Source organism: Leptodactylus fuscus, chromosome 4 (genome assembly GCF_031893055.1).
Source record: "Leptodactylus fuscus isolate aLepFus1 chromosome 4, aLepFus1.hap2, whole genome shotgun sequence".
Lineage (NCBI taxonomy): Eukaryota > Metazoa > Chordata > Amphibia > Anura > Leptodactylidae > Leptodactylus > Leptodactylus fuscus.
In genome coordinates this window covers 165,399,485-165,421,744 of record NC_134268.1, presented here as the reverse complement: position 1 = coordinate 165,421,744, position 22,260 = coordinate 165,399,485, and the positions used below count along the sequence as shown (strand labels likewise).

Below are 22,260 nucleotides of genomic sequence, written 5' to 3'. Positions count from 1 at the left end.
GGTCGGTCTCAGTGGTTAGACCACCGCAGATTTGACATTTCTCATTCTGTGGATAGGTGATAGGTTTATATTTTTAGAATCCCATTTCATCTTTTTCATGATCCTGCTCAGACAGTAAATATGTATAAATTTTAGGCACAAAACATGTAGACACAAAAAGCATAACTCACATGCTGTAAGTAACAAAGATTTGGCGCATGCATCAAAAACCCTACAAATTTTTGTTGCAAAATAAGCAGACAAATCATCTATCTTATTGAGCAGACAAATATACCGCGCATGACAGGTATTTATGATGTACAAAGTAAGATGTCATAAATTGATAAATTTATACCATTTTAAACTTTTCCGTAAGAAAATGCCCCATATTCATTCTTTTAGGTTTTATAAATGTGTCATAAAGTTAGACACTTTAAAATCTCGCCCATTCTGATGCACATATTTCAAAAGTGTTGCATCATATTCTTCAGTTCTTTCTGCCTCACTGTTACGATACTGGTGTTATACAGCTGGAATCCGGTAGCCAGGAAGGACGGCAGATGCCGCGGAGTAGAAGATTTGGTCGGTGGATAGCCAGGGATTGGTACACAAGCATGTAGTCAGATGGAGCCAAGGTCGGTATGCAAGTGGGTAGTCAGATGGAGCCAAGGTCGGTACACAAGTGGGTAGTCAGACGGAGCCAAGGTTGGTACACAAGCGGGTGTGCAGACGGAGCCAAGGTCAGTACACAAGCGGGTAAGTAGACGGAGCCAAGGTCTGTACACAAGTGGGTAGTCAGACGGAGCCAAGGTTGGTACACAAGCGGGTATGCAGACGGAGCCAAGGTCGGTACACAAGCGGGTAAGCAAACGGAGCCAAGGTCTGTACACAAGTGGGTAGTCAGACGGAGACAAGGTCTGTACACAAGTGGGTAGTCAGACGGAGCCAAGGTCTGTACACAAGTGGGTAGTCAGATGGAGCAAAGGTTGGTACACAAGTGGGTATGCAGACGGAGCCAAGGTCTGTACACAAGTGGGTAGTCAGATGGAGCAAAGGTTGGTACACAAGTGGGTATGCAGACGGAGCCAAGGTCGGTACACAAGCGGATAAGCAGACGGAGCCAAGGTAATTTGAGCAAGATATATCTCAGAGCTAAAGACTGTGAATAAACACAATACTCAAGGCATGGGTCTGAATGTGCTCTGAGCTTATATAGGCCTAAAACAGGAAGCAAGATGGTCACGGACATGAAGCAATACTAGCCATCTTGATTGTGGGCAAGAGCCAGGGAACAGTGGCCTCTAGTGGTGGGAGTAAAAAACACTTGAGAACAGCGGCCACTAGTGGAGATTCTTGAAACAGCATCTTCACATGATGATAACAGTTTCTGACACTCACACTGTTCACAAACATGTTGTAAATGCCATGAACCATAAATTTTGGCTAAAATGGAGACAGAAAAGTGTTGGACCTCTATTTATAATTACACCCCATTATATTCAATTAGAGAAAGCGCCATTATAAAATGCCTTGTATGTGGCACTGGCATGGCACATCACCATGGGCTAGAAGAAAGTTTTTGGTCGTCTAAACATACAGCAAAATATATTAAAGAATGACATTTTTATATAATCCCATAACTTGGGTAAGCTCCTGGGAAACGGATTTTGTTCACAGCTAAGGAAATATTAATTGACTTTCTAAGAGTCGGGCTAGTACAGTATGTGTGTTTACATATCATCTATATGGAAATAGCATAGAAAGATCAAATATAGGAAAAGTCAATGTGAAATGACATATTCTCCCCTCCCAATAGGACAGTGCACATTAAGAGCAGGGCTAGGACATGTACACACTGTGCAGATCTAGCAGAAGCAGGGCAATACGATGAATAGATTTTCATTTCATAAGGAAACACAAAATGTAATATTTCAGAAATTGTCGACAACTGGAATGTGTCGCTAATAAGCTTATTATGTGGCAAGAAATCTAAACAATATATTTAATTATCACAATATTTTCTCAATATCTGCTTACAACTTTGCCGAGTCCCTTCATTTATTATTTGCGCCTATTAAAAGCACAATCATTACTTTTCCCTGTTGGCTTACGTTGCTGCATGCGGCCATTTGTAAGTTGCTAGTGGAGCAATTAAAGTTTGTCTGGTGCTAGAACAACAGTTGCCATGGTAACCACCTACCTGCTTAGCCGCTGGATGGGAAAACTAAAAGCAGCCGCCATGTGCAGGCTCCTATACCGCAGCGCAAAACATACAAAGGCGCGAGACATCAATACGTGGCAGAATGTGGAGGAAACGCAGGAAAGTTTCTTTAAAAGAAGGGACACTGCAGTGATTTGTGTTACTCATTATATTGTCTGAAAGACCATCATCTCAATAGTAATAGTTGTCTACTCATAGGGTCTTCCCTTACTCTGCTTTTCATCTTCTGTAATAAGCCCCATAATCTAAGTGTGACATCTTTTTTTTCTACCATGGGTTGCCGTACAAACGGGAGATCTCTCTCTGTTTCCTGCAGATACCATTGAGAGTTAAAGAGGACCTTTCACCACTTTTGGGCACATGCAGTGTTATACATACCTCCCAACCGTCCCGATTTCCGCGGGACAGTCACGATTTGGGTGACATGTCCCGCGGTCCCGGTTGGAGGTATGTCCCGATTTCAACTCAGTTCAACTGAGTTGAACACATACGCGGCTGAAGCAAGGAGCTGACACAGATCAGCTCCTCGCTTCCCCGCTGCCCGCCTCTCTCCCTGACACATGCGGCTGAAGCTGCTCGCGTGCTCGCTTCGCCGCTGCGTCTCTCTCTCGCTGACACATGCGGCTGAAGCGAGGAGCTGACCTGGCTCCTGGCTTGTAGACGCGATGTACAAGACAGGAGCCGGCGGCAGCGGCGAAGCGAGGAGCTGACACAGGTCAGCTCCTCGCTTCAGCCGCATGTGTCAGCGAGAGAGAGACGCAGCGGCGAAGCGGGCACGCGAGCAGCTTCAGCCGCATGTGTCAGGGAGAGAGGCGGGCAGCGGGGAAGCGAGGAGCTGACCTGTGTCAGCTCCTTCCTTCAGCCGCATGTGTTAGCGAGAGAGGCGGGCAGAGAGCGGCGAGGGAGCGGAGGAGAAGGTAGGTTTAATGTGGAGGTGGAACGTGAATCTGGGGGCAGATGAAGGAGAGGACGGCATGACACTGGGGGCAGAGATGTGGGGACATGAATCTGGGGGCAGAGATGGAGGGACATGAATCTGGGGGCAGAGATGGAGTGGACATGAAACTGGGGGCAGAGATGTGGGGACATGAATCTAGGGGCAGAGATGTGGGGACATGAATCTGGGGGCATAGATGGGGGACATGAATCTGGGGGCAGAGATGGAGAGGACATGAATCTGGGGGCAGAGATGGAGGGACATGAATCTGGGGGCAGAGATGGAGGGACATGAATCTGGGGGCAGAGATGGAGAGGACATGAATCTGGGGGCAGAGATGGAGGGACATGAATCTGGGGGCAGAGATGGAGGGACATGAATCTGGGGACAGAGATGTGGGGACATGAATCTGGGGGCAGAGATGGAGGGACATGAATCTGGGGACAGAGATGTGGGGACATGAATCTGGGGGCAGAGATGGGGGACATGAATCTGGGGGCAGAGATTTGGGGACATGAATCTGGGGGCAGAGATTTGGGGACATGAATCTGGGGGCAGAGATTTGGGGACATGAATCTGGGGGCAGAGATTTGGGGACATGAATCTGGGGGCAGAGATGGAAAGGACATGAATCTGGGGGCAGAGATGGAGAGGACATGAATCTGGGGGCAGAGATGGAAGAGGGACATGAAACTGGGGGCAGAGATGGAAGAGGGACATGAAACTGGGGGCAAATGAAGGGTGTATATGAAACTGGGGGAGAGATAGAGGGGGGACATATAATTTACAGGTGACTGTAGGAGGATTATACTGTGTGCGGGCACATGAAAAATTAACAAGTGGGCGGAGTCAACACAAAAGTGGGCGGGGCTAAATTTGCCACATTTTGTCCCTCTTTCGGTTCTTCAAAAGTTGGGAGGTATGGTGTTATATACTGCTGGAAAGCTGACAGTGCGCTGAATTCAGCGCACTGTCAGCTTTCCCGATCCGTGCCCGGTGTAAAGAGCTTACGGTGCCGGTACCGTAGTGCTCTATGGTCAGAAGGGCGTTTCTGACCATTAGCCAGGAACGTCCTTCTGCCTCGCGGCACCTATCGCGCTGTGCTGTGGAGCCGGGAGGAACTCCCCCCTCCCGCTCCTGATAATGCTCGTCTATGGACGAGCTGTGTGAGCAGAGGGAGGGGGCGTTCCTCCCCGCTCCACAGCACAGCGCGATAGGTGCCGCGAGGCAGAAGGACGTTCCTGGCTAATGGTCAGAAACGCCCTTCTGACCATACAGCACTACGGTACCGGCACCGTAAGCTCTTTACACCGGGCACGGATCGGGAAAGCCGACAGTGCGCTGAATTCAGCGCACTGTCAGCTTTCCAGCAGTATATAACACTGCATGTGCCCAAAAGTGGTGAAAGGTCCTCTTTAACATATAACCTCAGATTCATCAGTCTCACCTCTCTATTCTTGAGCCCTAAGGCGCCACAGGATGATCTGCAGTGCTAAAGTGCTGTGGGAAATACCGCGGCGGGAAATACCGCGGCGGGAATGCATCACGGTTCTTTCCACAGCGCTTTGAGCAGAAAGGTTGCGGAGTTTTCCTCCACGGACTTTCTGTTACAATTATATCTATGGGAAAGCTGCTGGCGATTCCATAGATATGATTGACATGCTCTGATTTATCCACTGTGTGGATAGCTTATCAGTATGTGAATATGGGGGTTTAACATCCGGCCTTGCATCCGGGTCTTTGTGGTGTCCAGGTGTAAGACCCCCGGATATATCACATACATATCAGTAAGAAAAAATAATTTTGGGCTGGAAAACCACTTTAAACTGAAAAATCATTTAAAAGCAGCTCTAAAGAACAATAAGGGGCCACCACTGCTAAATGATCCTTACTAATCTGGAGGGTATATTGTAGCTGAAACTACACCACATTTTGTTTCCATGGGATCATCAAGATGTGGTCTACAATGCAAGTTGAACCCTCTGGAATTTCTTGGACTTTGTATTATTAGTAACACGTGGTCTGATTTTCTATGAATGTGACTTGGATAACAAACACAATGTAATTAAACTAGCAACACACAGATGAATCTCTAGAACATGTCATCTTAGGTCTTCTGAAATCAGATAATACCAAAAAGAGTTCACTTTCTTTTTCTTGCAAATGTACCTCTCCATCACTGTCAGGTTATGTTATTTAGGCATTATGATAGTCAGTAAGTTTATCCAATGTCCAATATACACCCACACATTTAACAATAAAGCGCTGTACAAGAGGATAACTCAGCTGATCCATAGCTGTATAATATAGCAAGATCTCATAACTCATTTTTTAGTAGGAACAATGCTTCAATAAAGCAAACAGCTGGGATTAGAAAATGAAAGTACTGTAAAACCATGAGTATAGTGATTTCAGACTTGTGGAACTTCTCAAGTAGATATATAAGGGTATTAAATAAGTTTCATTAAAGCTTTTAAAATATACCGTATATACTCGAGTATAAACCAACTTTTTCAGCACAGTTTTTATGCTGAAAAAGCCCCCCATTGGCTTATATTCAAGTCAGGGTCTAACTCAGGGTCGGACTGACTCACCGGGGAACTGGTGTGAATCCCCTGGTGGGCCCCGAGCCCCAACTATAAATCCACATTTTGTTAATATAAATGCTTTGGTCAGAGACCCCGATCATCCCCCTCACCGTCCCGATCGGTCCCTTAACCAATGCATTTTCATTGGCAAAATGAGGTATGCAGCACAGGACTGTAAGAACCTGCATAAATTAAGTCACTAGCAAGAGAGATGAAAGCCCGGGAGGCAGTAGGTCCTTAACCCCTGTGTGCCCCATATAAGGGTTACTAATATGTGAGACATATGGAGGTAATAATAAAGTGCATTAAAGGGGCTCTATCATTGGGAAAAGTCATTTTTAACTAATCACATCCTTGTATAGGTGTTAGGAAGGCTATTCCACACCTACCTTTAGTATGTAAATTGCCTCAGTGGTTTTTGAATAAGTCCGTTTTTATTCATAAGCTAATTAGACTGGGTGCACAATGCATCGTGCACCCTCTTTGCCATTGTTTCCTATGTATGTATACAGCACAGGCTGCTGCTGCTGAGGACTCAGCTTCTTGTTTGCACACACAGATAGGAGATAATAGAAGGGACGAGTGCTGCTGGGAACTTTCTGTGCTGGCTGGAAGCTCATTATTATATGAATAAAAACTGACTTATTTAAAAACCACTGAGGCAATTTACATACTAAAGGTAGGTGTGGAATACCATTTCTAAAGCCTATGCAAGGATGTGATTAGTTAAAAATGACTTTTCCCAATGATAGAGCCCCTTTAATAATGTTTAATGTAATAATTATTACCTCCATGTCACCCACTCAGTTAATGTAATTTTATTGGTATCTATTTTAACTTTTGAAATGTTCCAGTAGCTGCTGCATCCCCCCCTCCCCCTCTAGGCTTATACTCCAGTCAATAAGTTTTCCCAGTTTTTTGTGATAAAATTAGGGACCTTGGCTTATATTCGGGTCGGTTTATACTCGAGTATGTACTGTAGTTTTGACCTGATTTCATAGAATGACCCTTAATGAGGCTTAAGTGGGTTGTCCAAGCCTGGGTTTTGATGGCCTATGCTTAGGATACGTCATCAGTATAACATTGTTGGGTATCCACCACCTGGGCACCCCCACTAGTCAGCTGCTTGAAGCACACTCTATGGAGCCAGAAGCAGACTGTTTTGTACACTGTACTGGCCAGGCTGCATAATGGGAACTCACCTTCCATTCATTTAAGCTGAGGGGCAAAACTGCAGCACGGACACCACATGGTGTAGAGCTATCTGCTTCTAGCTCCATACACTGTGCTCCAAACCGCTGACAGGTAGAGGTGTTGGGACTCATAGCCCCACTGATATGATATTAATGACCTATTCCAAGCTAAGGCTATCAGTATCCCGGCTTGGGCTTACACTTTATAGTCATCCAGGTTCCTCATTAGCCGAACTGAACATTTTTAGAGGCATCAAACCATAAGCACAGCTCAATAGGACATTGATTTTTTGAGGCTGTATAGTAATTCTCTGAGTGATAGTTTTGCTACTTCTGTAAGTAGATAAAGGTAGACGTAATATTTTCTTTCCTAATATCCTTCTTTTAATGTATTCAAGATACATAAAGCAATGTAACAGTTCCTGGGCTACAGAGATATGGGTTATCAGTTGTTATTGTCCGTAACAGTCAAATCCAAAACAGGTTAAAAAAGAATTCACAACTTGCCATTTTGTGTTGCCGTGAATGACAAGACTACTGGAGCTTGTTAATCCGGGTACTGGAGAAATAATATCTAATTACTCTGTTTCAGCTGAAGAGGGAAATCTAACCATAGAATGGAGGCAATATAGCAGAATTCTCTTTGCGTACCTTGGTAAGATCCATTCCAAGCTTGAGCTGTGAGATAAGGTGGAGGATTACACTGCGCTGATCATCCATGACGCCTAAATCTTTTTCCTCATTATCTTCTGTGTCCGTCAGCTCATCTTCAGCCTCCGGAGGACCAGCCTACAAAAATGAGGAAGAAAAAAGCACAATGCTCGATTATCTCTTTCAGATTTCAGAAGTGTAGTTTTTTGTCTTGAGCTTTTGTAAGCTAAGACATATTTTGCTATCTCACAATCCCATGCACTTTACAAAAATGAAATAAGACAACAAACACTTGAATGACACAGTAAAATATTTTAAAGGAAACCTGACAAGAGTCAGTGGTGCCCTAACCATGGGCAGTGTGAACAGGGACAGACTCCCTCATTACAGAAGACTATGTTCTATGCTGCAGCTTTTCAAAGAAAAAGACATGAGTATGGGAGAAGTGTCTGCTGGGTGACTCTGTGTCTGCAGCCCAGCTCGGTTCTCCCAATTTGTGTGTATTCAGAGATCTGTCAATCAAGCCATGTCGGGCAGGGGGAAGCCAGAGGGAGCCTGTACAACAAACACTGCACATTTTTCTTGTGCCCAGTTCTTATCGAAACTATGTTTTTACCGAAACATTATTATAAAGAAGCCTCTCTGTTCCATGGTGCCCATGGTTATGGCACCATGGAACATATGACAGGTTCCCTTTAAATGTATTTGTGCTTTTGCAAACCTGGACCCAGTACAGGTGGTGGATGACAGAAGGATACTGTCCGTGGCAAGTTCCATGCTGGAGAATAACTCCTATCCCATGTATGAGACCGTGACAACACTGGACAGTACTGTCAGTGACCGACTGCTTCACCCCAAGTGTGAGAAGGAGCGCTATCGGAGATCCTTCCTCCCAACCGTGGTCAGGCTCTATAATCTACATCAGGCCAAGCAAAGATCAATCCATACAGAGAACTGAAGGATCCGTGAGTTTTGATATCCCTCCTACTATCTTTTTTGCCTTTATCGTTTATCTGTAGCTACTGTCACTGTAATGCCTCTACTGTGGATCACCTTAAAAAAAAAACCCATAAAACAGGCTGATCAGGAGGGCCAGCTCTGTCCTGGGGAGCCCCCTGGACCCAGTACAGGTGGTGGGTGACAGAAGGATACTGTCTGTGGTGAGAACAAATCCCACCCCATGTATGGGACCCTGATGGGACTTGGTAGCACTGTAAGTGACCGTCTGCTTCACCACAAGTGTGAGAAGGAGCGCTATCGCAGGTCCTTCCTTCCAACCGCGACCAGGCTGTATAATCTACATCAGACCAAGCGAAGATCACTCCGCACAGAGAACTAATGATTATGACGATGACCATGAGGTCTTCCTCTTCTCTTCCGTTTTTCCTTAGCTGCTATGGACTCCTAGTATATCTTCTCTTCTCAGCATATGTGTGTCTATGTCTGTAATATACTACTGTGTATTATCCTGTATCTGTATTACTATGCTGCTGTAACATGCTGAAATTTCCCCAATGTGGGACTATTAAAGGATTATCTTATCTTATATAGTGTTAGTTATATTTAGTTTTGAGTCAGTTGAAAGGGAAAAAAAAAACTTTCCAAAACATTCCTTATGTCAAAACACATATGGAGAGAACATAGGCAAATAAAAAGCCTGCGCTTATATTACCTATCTGTATATTATTCAATATGTAACACAATATAGTGATTTATATTAATTTCATTAAAACCAGAAAAAGCTGAACAAAATGTACTTTATGTACAGATATGAATATAAAAGTATTATACAACAAGGAAAATATCATTTGTATAACTATTTTTATTTGAATACATAACAGGTTTCATTGACTGATACAAATAACATGAACTGTGGATTGCAAGTAGCATGGTATCTACGAGAATGTGAGAGAGGAGCGGAGCTTCTAGCACAGCAAATGAAATCCAACACTCCTGAGATAAAACCATTGCCTTATTCTGACCACATTAAAAACAGATGTACATCCTAAGCCTACAAGTTTCAGAAAAATCTTAAGAGGTCCTTATGAGAAAGTTTAAATCTTTATCTAAGACCATTGTTATAAATTACTATAAGTGGGACACACTCAGCCAACATATCCGGAAAGCGATGTATGTTAGCTCACAAAAGATATTCAGACAGAAATATTCTACACCTGTATATCATGCGGTTCCACAGTGGGAGCCGTCCTTACAAATAAAGAGAAAAGCATAAATGAATAAACAGATGTACATTAGAACAAAGGAACAATAAACCCATAAAAAGCTCACCACCTCTGCCCTCCCACACATTGGCCCCCTGCTTCACATTAGGCCCATATCAGACCATTGGACCGCATGAGTACCTGATGAGAAACTCTCACCCACCCTGTGTTTTATGATTACTGCTCCTGATACCACGTTGTAAGTTGAAAACATGCCTGCCGCTTATCTTTTACGAGCTTGGATAGTATGAGCTGTCTCCACCCGGGTCATCTTTACTATAAGGCTGGGGCCCTACATAGCATAAACGCAGTGATTTTTCACCGCAGCGTTTTAAAATACCAGCAAAATGGATAAGATTCTGGCTAATCCCATCCGCACATTGCAGAAAAACATCTGCATCAGAAAATAAATCGCAACTTGTCAATTATACTTCTGGAAACACTGGCATTTTCCATATAAGTATAATTGAAGCAGAAAGTCCACGGAGGAAAACTCAGCAGACTTTCTGTGAAAAGCGCTGTGAGAAAAACAGTGAAGCATTGCCACTTTGGTTTTTCCCACAACGTTTTTTGGCTGCGCCTCGCTACATGGGACCTTCACCTAAATGAGTTTCTCCGAAAACAGACAGAATGGAGGCTACCGGGGTTTGTTCCACAATTGTAAATTTGCCTACCTGAATGTCACTATCAAAAGTAGGAGAGGAATATCACTCTTGTCAGTCAAATGTATTTGCAATCCCATAAGAAGGGGTGACTGGAGTTGATTTGACCAGTTTCTCTATTCTGCGCCAAATATCTCCATTCTGCGACATAAGCGCTGTATTCACGGGACACAAGCAGTGGTACATGTTCGCCTCAGCTTGGGTATAGGCCCTGTCAGAAGGTGACCGGTGAGATTCTGGAAGGTCGCTATATCTTCCCCAGCTTTCAAATACAGGTTACAATTCAGGTAACACCTTAGCTGTGAGATGGCTCCTTCTGTTAAACTCTTCTTGTCTTACTAAAGAGGAGCCTTCAAGCACTGGTGGGAGCTGGGCCTCAATAAAGACCTATAAAAGGTTGCCATGTTCTGAGCAGTTCCTGGGGGAGTGAGGAGGAGCCGGGTTCTGTCATAACCTTTGTAAACTGATGAGACTCCAGTCTGAACTGCTGCCTTTACTGTGCTCTGTGTTGACCGTGTGGCTGAAGCAGGCCACATGTATAGTTAGGACACTACCTGTTTAGTTAGGGAGCGTTCACACTACCGTCGGTGTCCGACATGTAGTGTCCGCTCAAAATCTGTCACGGACACTAGGAGCGGACACTAGCTGTGTCCGTGACACCTGTCATTCACTTGAATGGGCATCGGGTGCGTTCTTTTGCACTCCGTGCCCGTCCTTCCCTGTCCGCAAGAGAAGATGTCCGACTTCTCAAGTGGACAGAGGAACCCTGCATGCAGGGTTTTTCTGTCCGCTTGAGAAGTCGGACATCTTCTCTTGCGGACAGGAAAGGACGGGCACGGAGTGCAAAAGAACGCACCCGATGCCCATTCAAGTGAATGACAGGTGTCACGGACACAGCTAGTGTCCGCTCCTAGTGTCCGTGACAGATTTTGAGCGGACACTAGGAGCGGACACTACATGTCGGACACCGACGGTAGTGTGAACGCCCCCTTAGAAACTCAGACGAGCAGGAGTTTTTGGTGGTTGTTTTTGCTGGACTGTTAAGACTTTTGACAAATAAATGTACAGGGTAAAATCTGTTTAAATTTGAATTGTGAGTCTGTCTCTGACTGTCTGTCTCTGACTGTCTGGGTCCACTGCTGCTACCACTGAGCCAATCCTCCCACAGCCCATTCTATGTCCTTGTAGGAAAAGTTCTTTGGTAATGTATAGCAGCTGGCATTCAGTAGTTAAGTTTTGTAACTTGCTCTTTGCTTGAAATCAATTTGGCTTCTAACATAAAACGTTAAGGCTCCAAGTAGTGAATTGCAGCTATAAAACTCTGAAGAAAATTAATATTGCTTTTTTTTTGTCTTCTATTCAGTATATAGGGAGATGCTTGTGATTCTGCAGCTAAAACATGGTGCAACTTTAAAAAAATCTCACATTTTATTTAGAAAACGCAGCTTTTCCGCAGCTCCTTTTCTCCACAATCTGTGGATGAGAATAATGAAATCTCATTCATTTTGTTTATCCTATAAAATACAGCTTTTTTTTCCCACTGTGTTTCCGCAGCAGCCAAAAATGCTGAGTTTACAGAGACGATTGAACACAATATAGATTACCAATGGTTACTCTGTAGATTTTATGAAAATGCATGACCGAGATATTATGTGCAATGTCAATTTCTGTTCCACTCCTCTACTTAAAGTCTAGCCATTCAAGCTGGCAGTGAACGTTTACTGCATAGAAGCTTATAATTTCCTCAAGTGCCCAAATGGAGTATATAAATGTCAAATCATAAGGCATTGTTTTTCTCATAATTGTCTCCTATTCCAATTCTGCTTCCACGCGGCGTGCTACATCATCCCCGAACACTCGGTGAGCCTGGATTGCCTGGTCTAGTGCCTGACTCAGAGTGTATTTTCTACAATTATAACTGCTAGGTAGGTTGGAGTCTACCATGAACTTTTCAAGGAACCAATTAATAGTGTCTTACACTGCATCGCGGGAGAATATCTGCTTTAATATAATATACAATAAGCGCTGTCCTCTAAATATTCAGTGTACTTCAAAGTAAGAAAAGAAGCTTCCAACAATAGACAGCAAATCCCAAATGCCTCTGAAAAATGAGCGAAGCGTAGTACAGAATGTGCTCTTAGTACAGAGGTATATTGTATACACGATGGTCTAGATGTACTTGTTAGTAATGTGAACAACATGTCATCAGTATATTCATTGGCTATAGAGTTGGTCTCCAATTCCAAGGACATCTTTATATACCGTGGTCTAGATGTACTTGTTAATAGCATGAAGAGCCTGCCTATAGTATATTTATTGGCTTTATAGTATGCCTCCATTTCTATGGAAATCTTTACATACAATGTTCTAGATGTACTTGTTAATAGTATGAATGTACATGTACATGTCAGTAGTAGAAATCCTTATACACAAAGTTCTAAAAAAGACAAACCCAAAAAACAACCTTTAACCCTACATGCTCAAGGCTTGGTATTTGTGTGCTTTCCCCTCAATAATTTAAAGGGGCTCTATCAGCAGATTTTACGAGTTATGAGCTAAAGATATTCCTGAATAGCCTTTAAAAAGGTTATTCAGGTGCTACTATTAGTGTGTAAAAAGATCCCCCCCTCCCCCCGTTTTTTCAAATGACCTTGGTAATTGATATGTAAATTAGCTGGATCCTGCACGGTGGGCATGTCGTGCACCCCTTACCGTCATAGCTTTTTTATGCCCACCGCTGTCTCCAAACCCCCTATCCTCCTGCTTATTCACGACTATTTCTATTAAAAGTTATTGAAAGCATGCACGTGCGTAGTAGCACTCCCTCCGGCGCGCTACTGCGCACGCTCCAGCACCATTTTCCCATAGAGACCATTGCAAGCTGAGCATGCGCAGTAGCGCGCCGGAGGACTTTTTAAAGGCTATTCAGGAATATCTTTAGCTCATAACCCATAAATCTACTGATAGAGCCTCTTTAATTGGGTATTCCCAAGCTATGGAATCACCTACTGTTACAAAATTAGAACATGGAGATATGCTATGAAGGGGTAACGTCTCTCATTAAGGAGAAACTGGTACTGGGACTTATTAGACAGTGCATGCCCAGCTTAGAATTCTGGGTAAGGAATATGCAAATAAGACCTCCTTGGTGAAAAAGATGAATTTGCTGCTAACACAACCATTTTGAAGGTAAGTCCTTATAGATTAATAGCTGGGCATGAACTGGGAATAATAGCCAAGCCAGTATGGCTCCTCTAAAAGGCAGAGGTTGACATCCTAAGACAGTTGTTTCCAGGTTTACCTCTTATCAGTCCAGTAGGGTATCTGCTGGCTGATCATTGGTGGTGAAATTACCAACATTTTCCAATATATTCATTTTACTACGGTATCATACAGACACTATTACCACTAGTACAGTCTAAACTCTGTTTCTAGAACCTGTATCTAAGAATACTACAGAAATGTGAGGAATGCGACATTGAAGGATAAATAAAAGCCGTAAAATACACAGCTAAAGCCATTTCAACATTTGTTTGGGTATTGTATTTCACATATAAAACCTGATAACCTAGCTACAAAAAGCTTCCCATGACAGAATACTAATTAATTCCCGAATCCATAGCTACACATAAAGCCAAATACCTTTTTAGAAATTGCCTTATAAAATAGCGGCTTAAAAAAAATAAATCCCTATTTTCACATTATTACAAAAACTCTTCTTTTATCTAAGTATGTGATGAAACAATGACAGCAAACTACAATATTACAAAGAAGTCAATTTAGGACAATGATCTACCCAATTAGATCTATTACGCATCTCGATTTTTGCAGTCCCATAAGCACAATATATGTCCCAAAATAGGTATATGGACACAAGCACACCAAGTGTCCCTTTACACTGGTTGACTGTCAGATGGTAACAAGCACCAATCAACAATATACCGATTGTACCAAGTCAATTGGTCCCAATTTAGCTCCATTTATATAGATCAGTCATCAGTACTGTATGTGAATGAGCCATTATTAATGCCATTGTACAGGCACAGACTGTGTTATAGTAGTGGGCACCCTGTTCACAGAGTGATGGTGAAGTAATGGCCACACAAAATATCTGATCAACATATGAATCTTTTATATGTATCAGCTAATCGTACACATGTTTATACGGTCAAAGACTGGGAATGATCACTCGTACAAAATGTAAATTTAGCTTATCAGCCCATGTAAAAGGCCCTTAGGGTCACACATAGGTACATAGTAGATGAAAACATAGGTCCATTAAGTCCAACCTAAAACCCTACAGTGTTGATCCAGAAGGAAAAAAAAAACCCATGAGGTTCATGCCAATTGCCTCATGTCATGCCATGTTAAAAAATTCCTTCCTCACTTCAAATCCAGAAATCCATATAAAACTCTAGATTGACTTATCTTTGCCAAAATCTAAAACCAAACCCATAACCCATAATACTTTTCCATTCAAGAAAAACATCCAAGACCTCCTAGAACTTGCACAATGAATTCACCCTTGACACATCCTGTTGCAGGGAGTTCCATAGCCTCACTGCTCGTACAGTAAAGAATCTGTCTAGGTTGCTGGTGAAACTTTCTCTCCTTCAGACGTAGAGGATATGTCCCCTTATCACGATCACCAGCCTAGGAATAAAAAGTTCCTTAGAAAGTTTCTTGTGCTTTCTCTTTGTGTATTTGTACATTGTTATTAGGTCTCTAAATTGACGTCTTCTTTCTAAACTGAATGATCTCAAATTTGTTAATCTATTGTTGTATGCCAATCCGACCATTTTCCTAATAACGTTGGTTGCTCTTCTCTGCACTCGGTCAAGTTCAGTAAAGTCGTCCTTGTACACTTGCGCCCAAAAATACACACAATAGTCTATGTACACTAGTGATTTGTACATCGGTATAACTATGTTCTTTTCCAGTGGCGTAACTAGGAATTGCGGGGCCCCGTGGCGATCTTTTTACATGCCCCCCCCCCCCCTTACAACTGACATTGGCGACCTCGACCGACCGACCCCCCCTGTATTCCTGCGTGCTCTATTATGCCCCATAGTGGTCCCTGCACACAGTATTATGCCCCATAGTGGCCCCTGCACACACTATTATGCCCCATAGTGGCCCCTGCACACAGTATTATGCCCCATAGTGGCCCCTGCACACAGTATTATGCCCAATAGTGGCCCCTGTTCACAGTAATATGCCCCACTGTGGACACTAAGGGCTAGTTCACATGTAAAACCGCCTGGCTTATTTTGGTCCCATAAAAAACACGCTTCCTAATTAGGAAGCAGTTTTTTGACCTTGAGGCGTTTTTTTGCAGCATTTTCTGGAGCAGTTTTTGGTAAAAACTGCTTCAGAAAACGCCAGGCGGTTTCCCCTCCCCTAAAGTGAATGGACTGTAAAAAACGCTAGGCGTTTTCGGTCGCTGATTTTTGCAACAACAAAAAAAAAAAAGCTGAAGGAGGATATTAAACCATGGGGGGTAGCTGGAGGGGGACATGGCTGCCTCTAGTTGCCCCCAGTTTTATGACCCCCTCCAACTATCCCCACTGTTTAATGTCCCCCTCCAGCTGCCCCAGTTTAATGTCCCCTCTAGTTTCTGCTGGTTTATACTGGGGCACCAGGAGAGGGACTTAATACTGTGGGACATTTAGAGGGGAACATTATAATGTGGGGGTGTATAATGTTAGGGTGACTGTAGGAGGATTATACTTTGTGGGGCACATGGAAAGATTATTGAGAATGGGCGGAGTCAGCGTAGAAGTGGGTAGAGCTAAATTTGTTGTGGCGTGTATGGCCTTCTAGAACCGTTACAATTTCTCATGTGGCCCTATGGGAAAATTAATTGCCCACTCCAGCCTTAGAGTATAATAATTGGAGACTGAGGGGGGGGGGGGGATACAAACATAAAAACCACTGTCACTTACCTATCCCCGGCTCTGCTGCAGTCCTCGGTGGTGTCGGCCATCTTCAATGATGTCCGGACATCACATGACCCGGGATGCAGGTCCCAGTCAAGTGACGTCAGGGACGTCACACAACTAGGCCCGAAGCCTGTATGGAGCGCGGAGAGATAAATAACTGTGTTTTTTTACGTTCTCTTACCTCTCCTGGGCCTCCGATCATTATACTCGGGGGTCTGAAAAGCCCGAGCCCTGTGGCAGCTGCTACCCCGATCGTTACGCCACTGTTCTTGTCATTAGCACCTATGCATTTTGATGGATCCCATAATTTAATTTGCCTTGGCAGCAGCTGCCTGGCACTGGTCACTAAAAATAAGCTTACTATCCACCAAAATCTCCAAGTCTTTTTCAGTGGTCGTCTTACCCAGTAATTTACTATTAAGTACATAATTATACATTTCATTTCTTCAACCAAAATGCACAAACTTAGATTTTTGTCATTAAACTTAATTTGCCAATTCCCCGCTTATGCTTCCAGCTTCCCTATATTCCCCTGTATTATTCTATTATCCTCTGCAGTATTGATTATTTTGCAGAGTTTAGAATCATCTGCAAATATGGAAACTCTGCTCTGTAAATGCTGTACTAAGTCATTATTAAAAAGGAGAGGACCCAGTGCTGACCACTGTGGCACCCCAATGGTGACCATGATCCATTACATTACATTTCATTTTGTATATCCACCCTGTACGTAGAAGACTATCAAAAGCCCTTGAAAAGTCCAGATACACAACATCCACCACATTACCCATGTCCAGTCTAGAACTGTCCTCTTCATAGAAGTCATATTTTAGTCACTTGTGTAAATTAAAGGGATTTTGCAGGACTTCGATATTGATGACTTAAGATATGTCATCAATATGTGATCGGTGGATGTCCAACAACCAGGAAATAGAGAAGCTTCTTGGAGAGGCCGCAGTGTTAAGGTGAATGCTGCAGCCTCAACACTAAATATCCAGAACAGTGTTGTACATTGGGTAGGGGCTACCCTTGGTATTACAGCTCAGCCCAGTTCACTTGAATGGGTTTCAGCTGTCACATGAATGATGAACGTGATGTAGTTGAGACATGGAAGAAGGCACAGCACTCATAAGGCCTGCAAAATCTTCAAATATCTGATCTGTGGGGGTCCTGAGTGCCAGATACACACTCATAACATTTTTTGCAAACTTTATTTTTTGATATTTATTTCCTGGGCCCACTACATGCTTCTTATGCAGAAAACAGAACAAAAAAACCCTAAAATGTACTGAATATAACAAAATAAGAATAAAGTGCTAGACAACAGACTTGAAATATATAAATATTAGACATATCCAAAAAGAAAACTCTTATACTAGTATCCGGATTGCTTTTACAGAGTTCCATTGCTACTTGCCCACTTAGTACAAAGCAGTGGTAGTAAATGTAGATCACTCTCCGGCCTCCTCGCTTGTTCCTGGATCCTCTCATTTACAGCAGAGATGAAACGAATATGGCGATCAGTGAGTATCTGAATGCATTAGTTACACTTCTGATCCAGTGACATGGCCAGATCAATTGTATGAGCAGGTACTATAAGCTACTGTGCATATGAAAGATTTCCCAGCCAGGTGCAGGTTTTACTTCACATTACAGAGCGATTTGAGGGGTGGACGGCTATCTAAGTTTAGCTTATGATTCTTTTTGAGATTTATTGTAGATCTGCAAACTAAGAATTACCTGGTCTACATTGACTGCAGCTTCATATTTATGTAAACTGTTTCTTGAGTATCTCAGTGAACAGGATTTTGCCTTTGGCTACTTTTCTGGTTAAACCTGTCTTTTTATTTAAGCTTCTGTAAATGACTGCAAATATTGAATTGTTGGGAGATGCCACTGGCTTTATAGTGACTAGCAGAATAACAGTCCCATGGAGTCCGGACTGATTCCTAGCATCACCTTTATCTATTCTGCTAGGAGCCCCTGCCTCTCAGCAACATACTGCCCCATACCTATTACAGTACAGGACAGTATGTCGCTGGGAGGCAGGGGCTCGTATCATAGTTAACTATAATGCTAGGAGTCCTGCTCCCGGTATACTGTTCAGGCAGGGAAATCTGATGAACACAAGGACCAAGTTTTGAGGGTAAAACTCGGTTGAGTAAATCTAGCCTTACAAGAACGTCTAGCAACTCAAATAATTGATAATAGTACAATCCTCAAAGATCTCCTATATGCGTTGGTGGTGATCTCAGCCTACCGCCACCATGAATACTGATGTGTCCACTGTAACTAGCTTGCAATTGAGAAAGGCCGATTCTCATGAAATCAATTCAATATAATATGACAGCAGGCTAAGAAACCCCGTATCAGGATGCACATAGACATTTATAACAGAGTTTTTGTGACAGAGTATCAGAAGATCATGCTGCTTTGAATCACATCTTATTCATATGGTCAGTGAATTCCATCTGTGATTGTGTCCCAAAACCAGATGCAAGTTGAAAATATAGAACAAATGCAAATCTTTTCATTATACCATACTGACAATCATTGACCAAACTATATTTTTCCAGTATTTCACAAGCTTGTCTAAATGTTGTTGCACTTGAACATGCTTTTTGTTCACCAATGGAGTTTTGCTTGGTGAGCATGCATACAAGCCACGGAGGGTAAAGGCAATACTTATTCTTTTCTGTGATATGATTGTACTTGTTGATTCCAAGTCTTTCTGTAACTCTCACAGATGATCCTTGGCTCTTGGGCAATTCTTCTGACAATTCTTTTCACTCCTCTGTCTCAAATCTTGCGGGGGAGTACCTGGTTATGGTCAGTTTATGGTAAACGATGATCTTTTCACTTCCAGATTATGGACCCAATAGAGTGCACTGGAACCTTCAGTAGTTTAGAAATTCTTCTGTAACTTAATGTCATGAGTATGTTTTGCAACAATAAGGTTGCCATGGTCTTAAGACAGCTCATTGGTCGTACCCATCATGAGTTGTTTCTTGAGTGGCACCTTAGTAATGAGACACCTTTCTATAGGCCATCAGTGGAACAAGCTATTTTTGGTGGATAGATTTCAGCTCGTATCATGACTTTCAATAGCTTTTTTCACTTCTCTTTCTTCATATGTTCAATACTTTTTCCCTGTGTCATTTCTCTTTATTACACACTGGATTGGATGGGTTGCTACCGACATCTGGAAAGAATTTAATGTCAACAGCACCTTTAGACATATATTTACTTAGAAACTTGGGTTCAGGTGTCTGTCAAAATGGACATAGAGTGCGCCCTTTTTAACTAACCATTTTTTCTGTCCATCAACAAAACATACATGAGAATACACTCATTTGCTCTCACAGGTTTTTCACTGTTGAGTGAATAATACCTAAATGAATAAAGTATAGTTTGATAAGAACTTCAAAAATTCCTCTTGTCTCTTTCATGGTCTCAACACAATACCAATTTGGGTGACATTTAGACTTGTTGCTAGAGATTTTCTGCTTAATTATACCAGTTAAAGAGCTCAAGCTGTTATGGTAGTGTATCCAAATCAAGTCCATAAGGAAGCCCAGCAGGTCATGTAATCACATTGAGTTTTTTTGTTTGTTTGCTTTTTTTTTTTTTTTTTTTTTTTTTTGACAATGTTTCCCCATTGTCTTCCATTGGGAAAAATGCAGCAGGTGGCGTGGAGAAGAGGCAAGTAAAAACAGTTGAAGAAAAATGTTAAAAATAAGTATTCTTTTGTCTCAAGAGTCTTTCCTGATAGTATAAAAGAAAGTGCTACTGTATATAACTCTTCATGTGAATCATTCCGAATACTTGTTACAAATGAATTCAGGAACAGTTAAAAGTTAATTGAGAACCAAAAATCTTTCCATCTATCTGTCTTTCCATCTTTCTTTCCAACCATCTATCTATCTTTCCATCTATCTACATTCCCATCTTTCTTTCCAACCATCTATCTTTCCATCTATCTATATTCCCATCTTTCTTTCCAACCATCTATCTATCTTTCCATCTATCTACATTCCCATCTTTCTTTCCAACCATCTATCTTTCCATCTATCTATATTCCCATCTTTCTTTCCAACCATCTATCTTTCCATCTATCTACATTCCCATCTTTCTTTCCAACCATCTATCTTTCCATCTATCTACATTCCCATCTTTCTTTCCAACCATCTATCTTTCCATCTATCTATATTCCCATCTTTCTTTCCAACCATCTATCTATCTTTCCATCTATCTACATTCCCATCCATCTTTCCATCCTCCTCACTCATAACATTCTTGTGTTACAACAGAAACAGTCAAAGTTTGGGATATACTGAGCAGCAGTGAACATTCAGTTCTTGGAAATAAAATGTTGGAAAAACAAAAAAGCAAGTGCAAGGATCTGAGCGACCTGAACCTCCTTACCACACCATGATACAATAGTATAGTATGGGAGGTAGCAGGTTCGTGCACCATGCCACGCCATGTCACGCGGCACCAGCTTTAAACATACAGCTGAAACCTTCCTACAACGTTGGCAATCCAAGATAAGTGTTTTATACTTACACCCTAATACACTGCAGTACAGAACTGTAGTCTCCTCCTGGGGCACAGAAAAAATCCCTTTCCACTTTAAAAATGTTTAAATTTTGGAACAAAAAAAAAAAAAAAGAAAGAAAAGAAAAGCGATAACCAAAAATTTACCCTGCTATAAAAGAAAATATAAAGATGCAAGATGCGAAAGAAATTCTCCAAATATCTTAATATTATTATTAGAGATGAGCGAACACTAAAATGTTCGAGGTTCGAAATTCGATTCGAACAGCCGCTCAATGTTCGTGTGTTCGAACGGGTTTCGAACCCCATTATAGTCTATGGGGAACAGATACTCGTTAAGGGGGAAACCCAAATCCGTGTCTGGAGGGTCACCAAGTCCACTATGACACCCCAGGAAATGATGCCAACACCTCTGGAATGACACTGGGACAGCAGGGGAAGCATGTCTGGGGGCATCTAACACACCAAAGACCCTCTATTACCCCAACATCACTGCCTAACAACTACACACTTTCCACATTCAAAAAAACCTCTATCAAAGTGGGAAAATACCTGGAAACCTTCTTTACTCCCCAAATGGATGGACACAAACCCCAATTTAAGCTCAACAAACAGTAACAACCACCCCTTTAAATCACGTTCCCCATGACAACCACAAATGGAATAGGCAATGGGAATTCCAAAAGCCCTCACCCTTAACTGTCATTTTGAGTGTGTGTGTGTGTGTGTGTGTGTGTGTGATGTGGTAAGACCTTCCAAAATTCACTTTTCTAGCCCTTAACATGAGCCCTTCCAAACAAAGTTACATGACCTTAAGCTGAGCTACCAGCAGAGATTGAGGCCCTTGGCATGAGTAGAGCCTTGCACCAGCAGTGTTTTTGGCACTTAGGGTGAGTTGAGCCTTGTACCAGCGTGTGTCCCTTAACATCAGGCGGGCCCTAAGTTCTGCGCTTTGCACAAAAGTTCCACATTAACTAGGCTGAATGGTACAAAGATTAGTAGGCCCGAGAACCAGGAACAGATCTTGCAATGGCTGTCAGATAACGCTTAAAGCACATTGTCCACCAGCCAGTCAGCCTCTACCTCCTCTTACCCAACAGTCTTGTCCTCCTTCCACCCAAAATTCCCAATCTTCCCAGAACAATAACCCCAACTGTCCCTGCTCCCCAGAGCTGTTCTCCCTTCCTTTGACTGTACCGCAACCTGCCCCTCCATTTCGCGATTCCACGGACCTAACAGACGAGTATCTGTGTCCAGATGCTCAAACACTAGAGTCTCCTCCATTCCATCTCCGGTCGATTTGGTGGC

At 42.6% G+C, this 22,260-nt stretch overlaps 1 protein-coding gene across 2 annotated transcripts in view; it reads right to left on the bottom strand.

The window, feature by feature from the left end:
- OSBPL10 (oxysterol binding protein like 10) overlaps positions 1–22,260 on the bottom strand; it is a 270,349-nt gene that overhangs the window by 45,082 nt on the left and 203,007 nt on the right. For both annotated transcript variants that reach the window (XM_075271327.1, XM_075271328.1), the window contains one exon: positions 7,570–7,707. In XM_075271327.1, the coding sequence (XP_075127428.1) occupies positions 7,570–7,707 (138 nt within the window). The remainder of the gene's footprint in view (positions 1–7,569; positions 7,708–22,260) is intronic.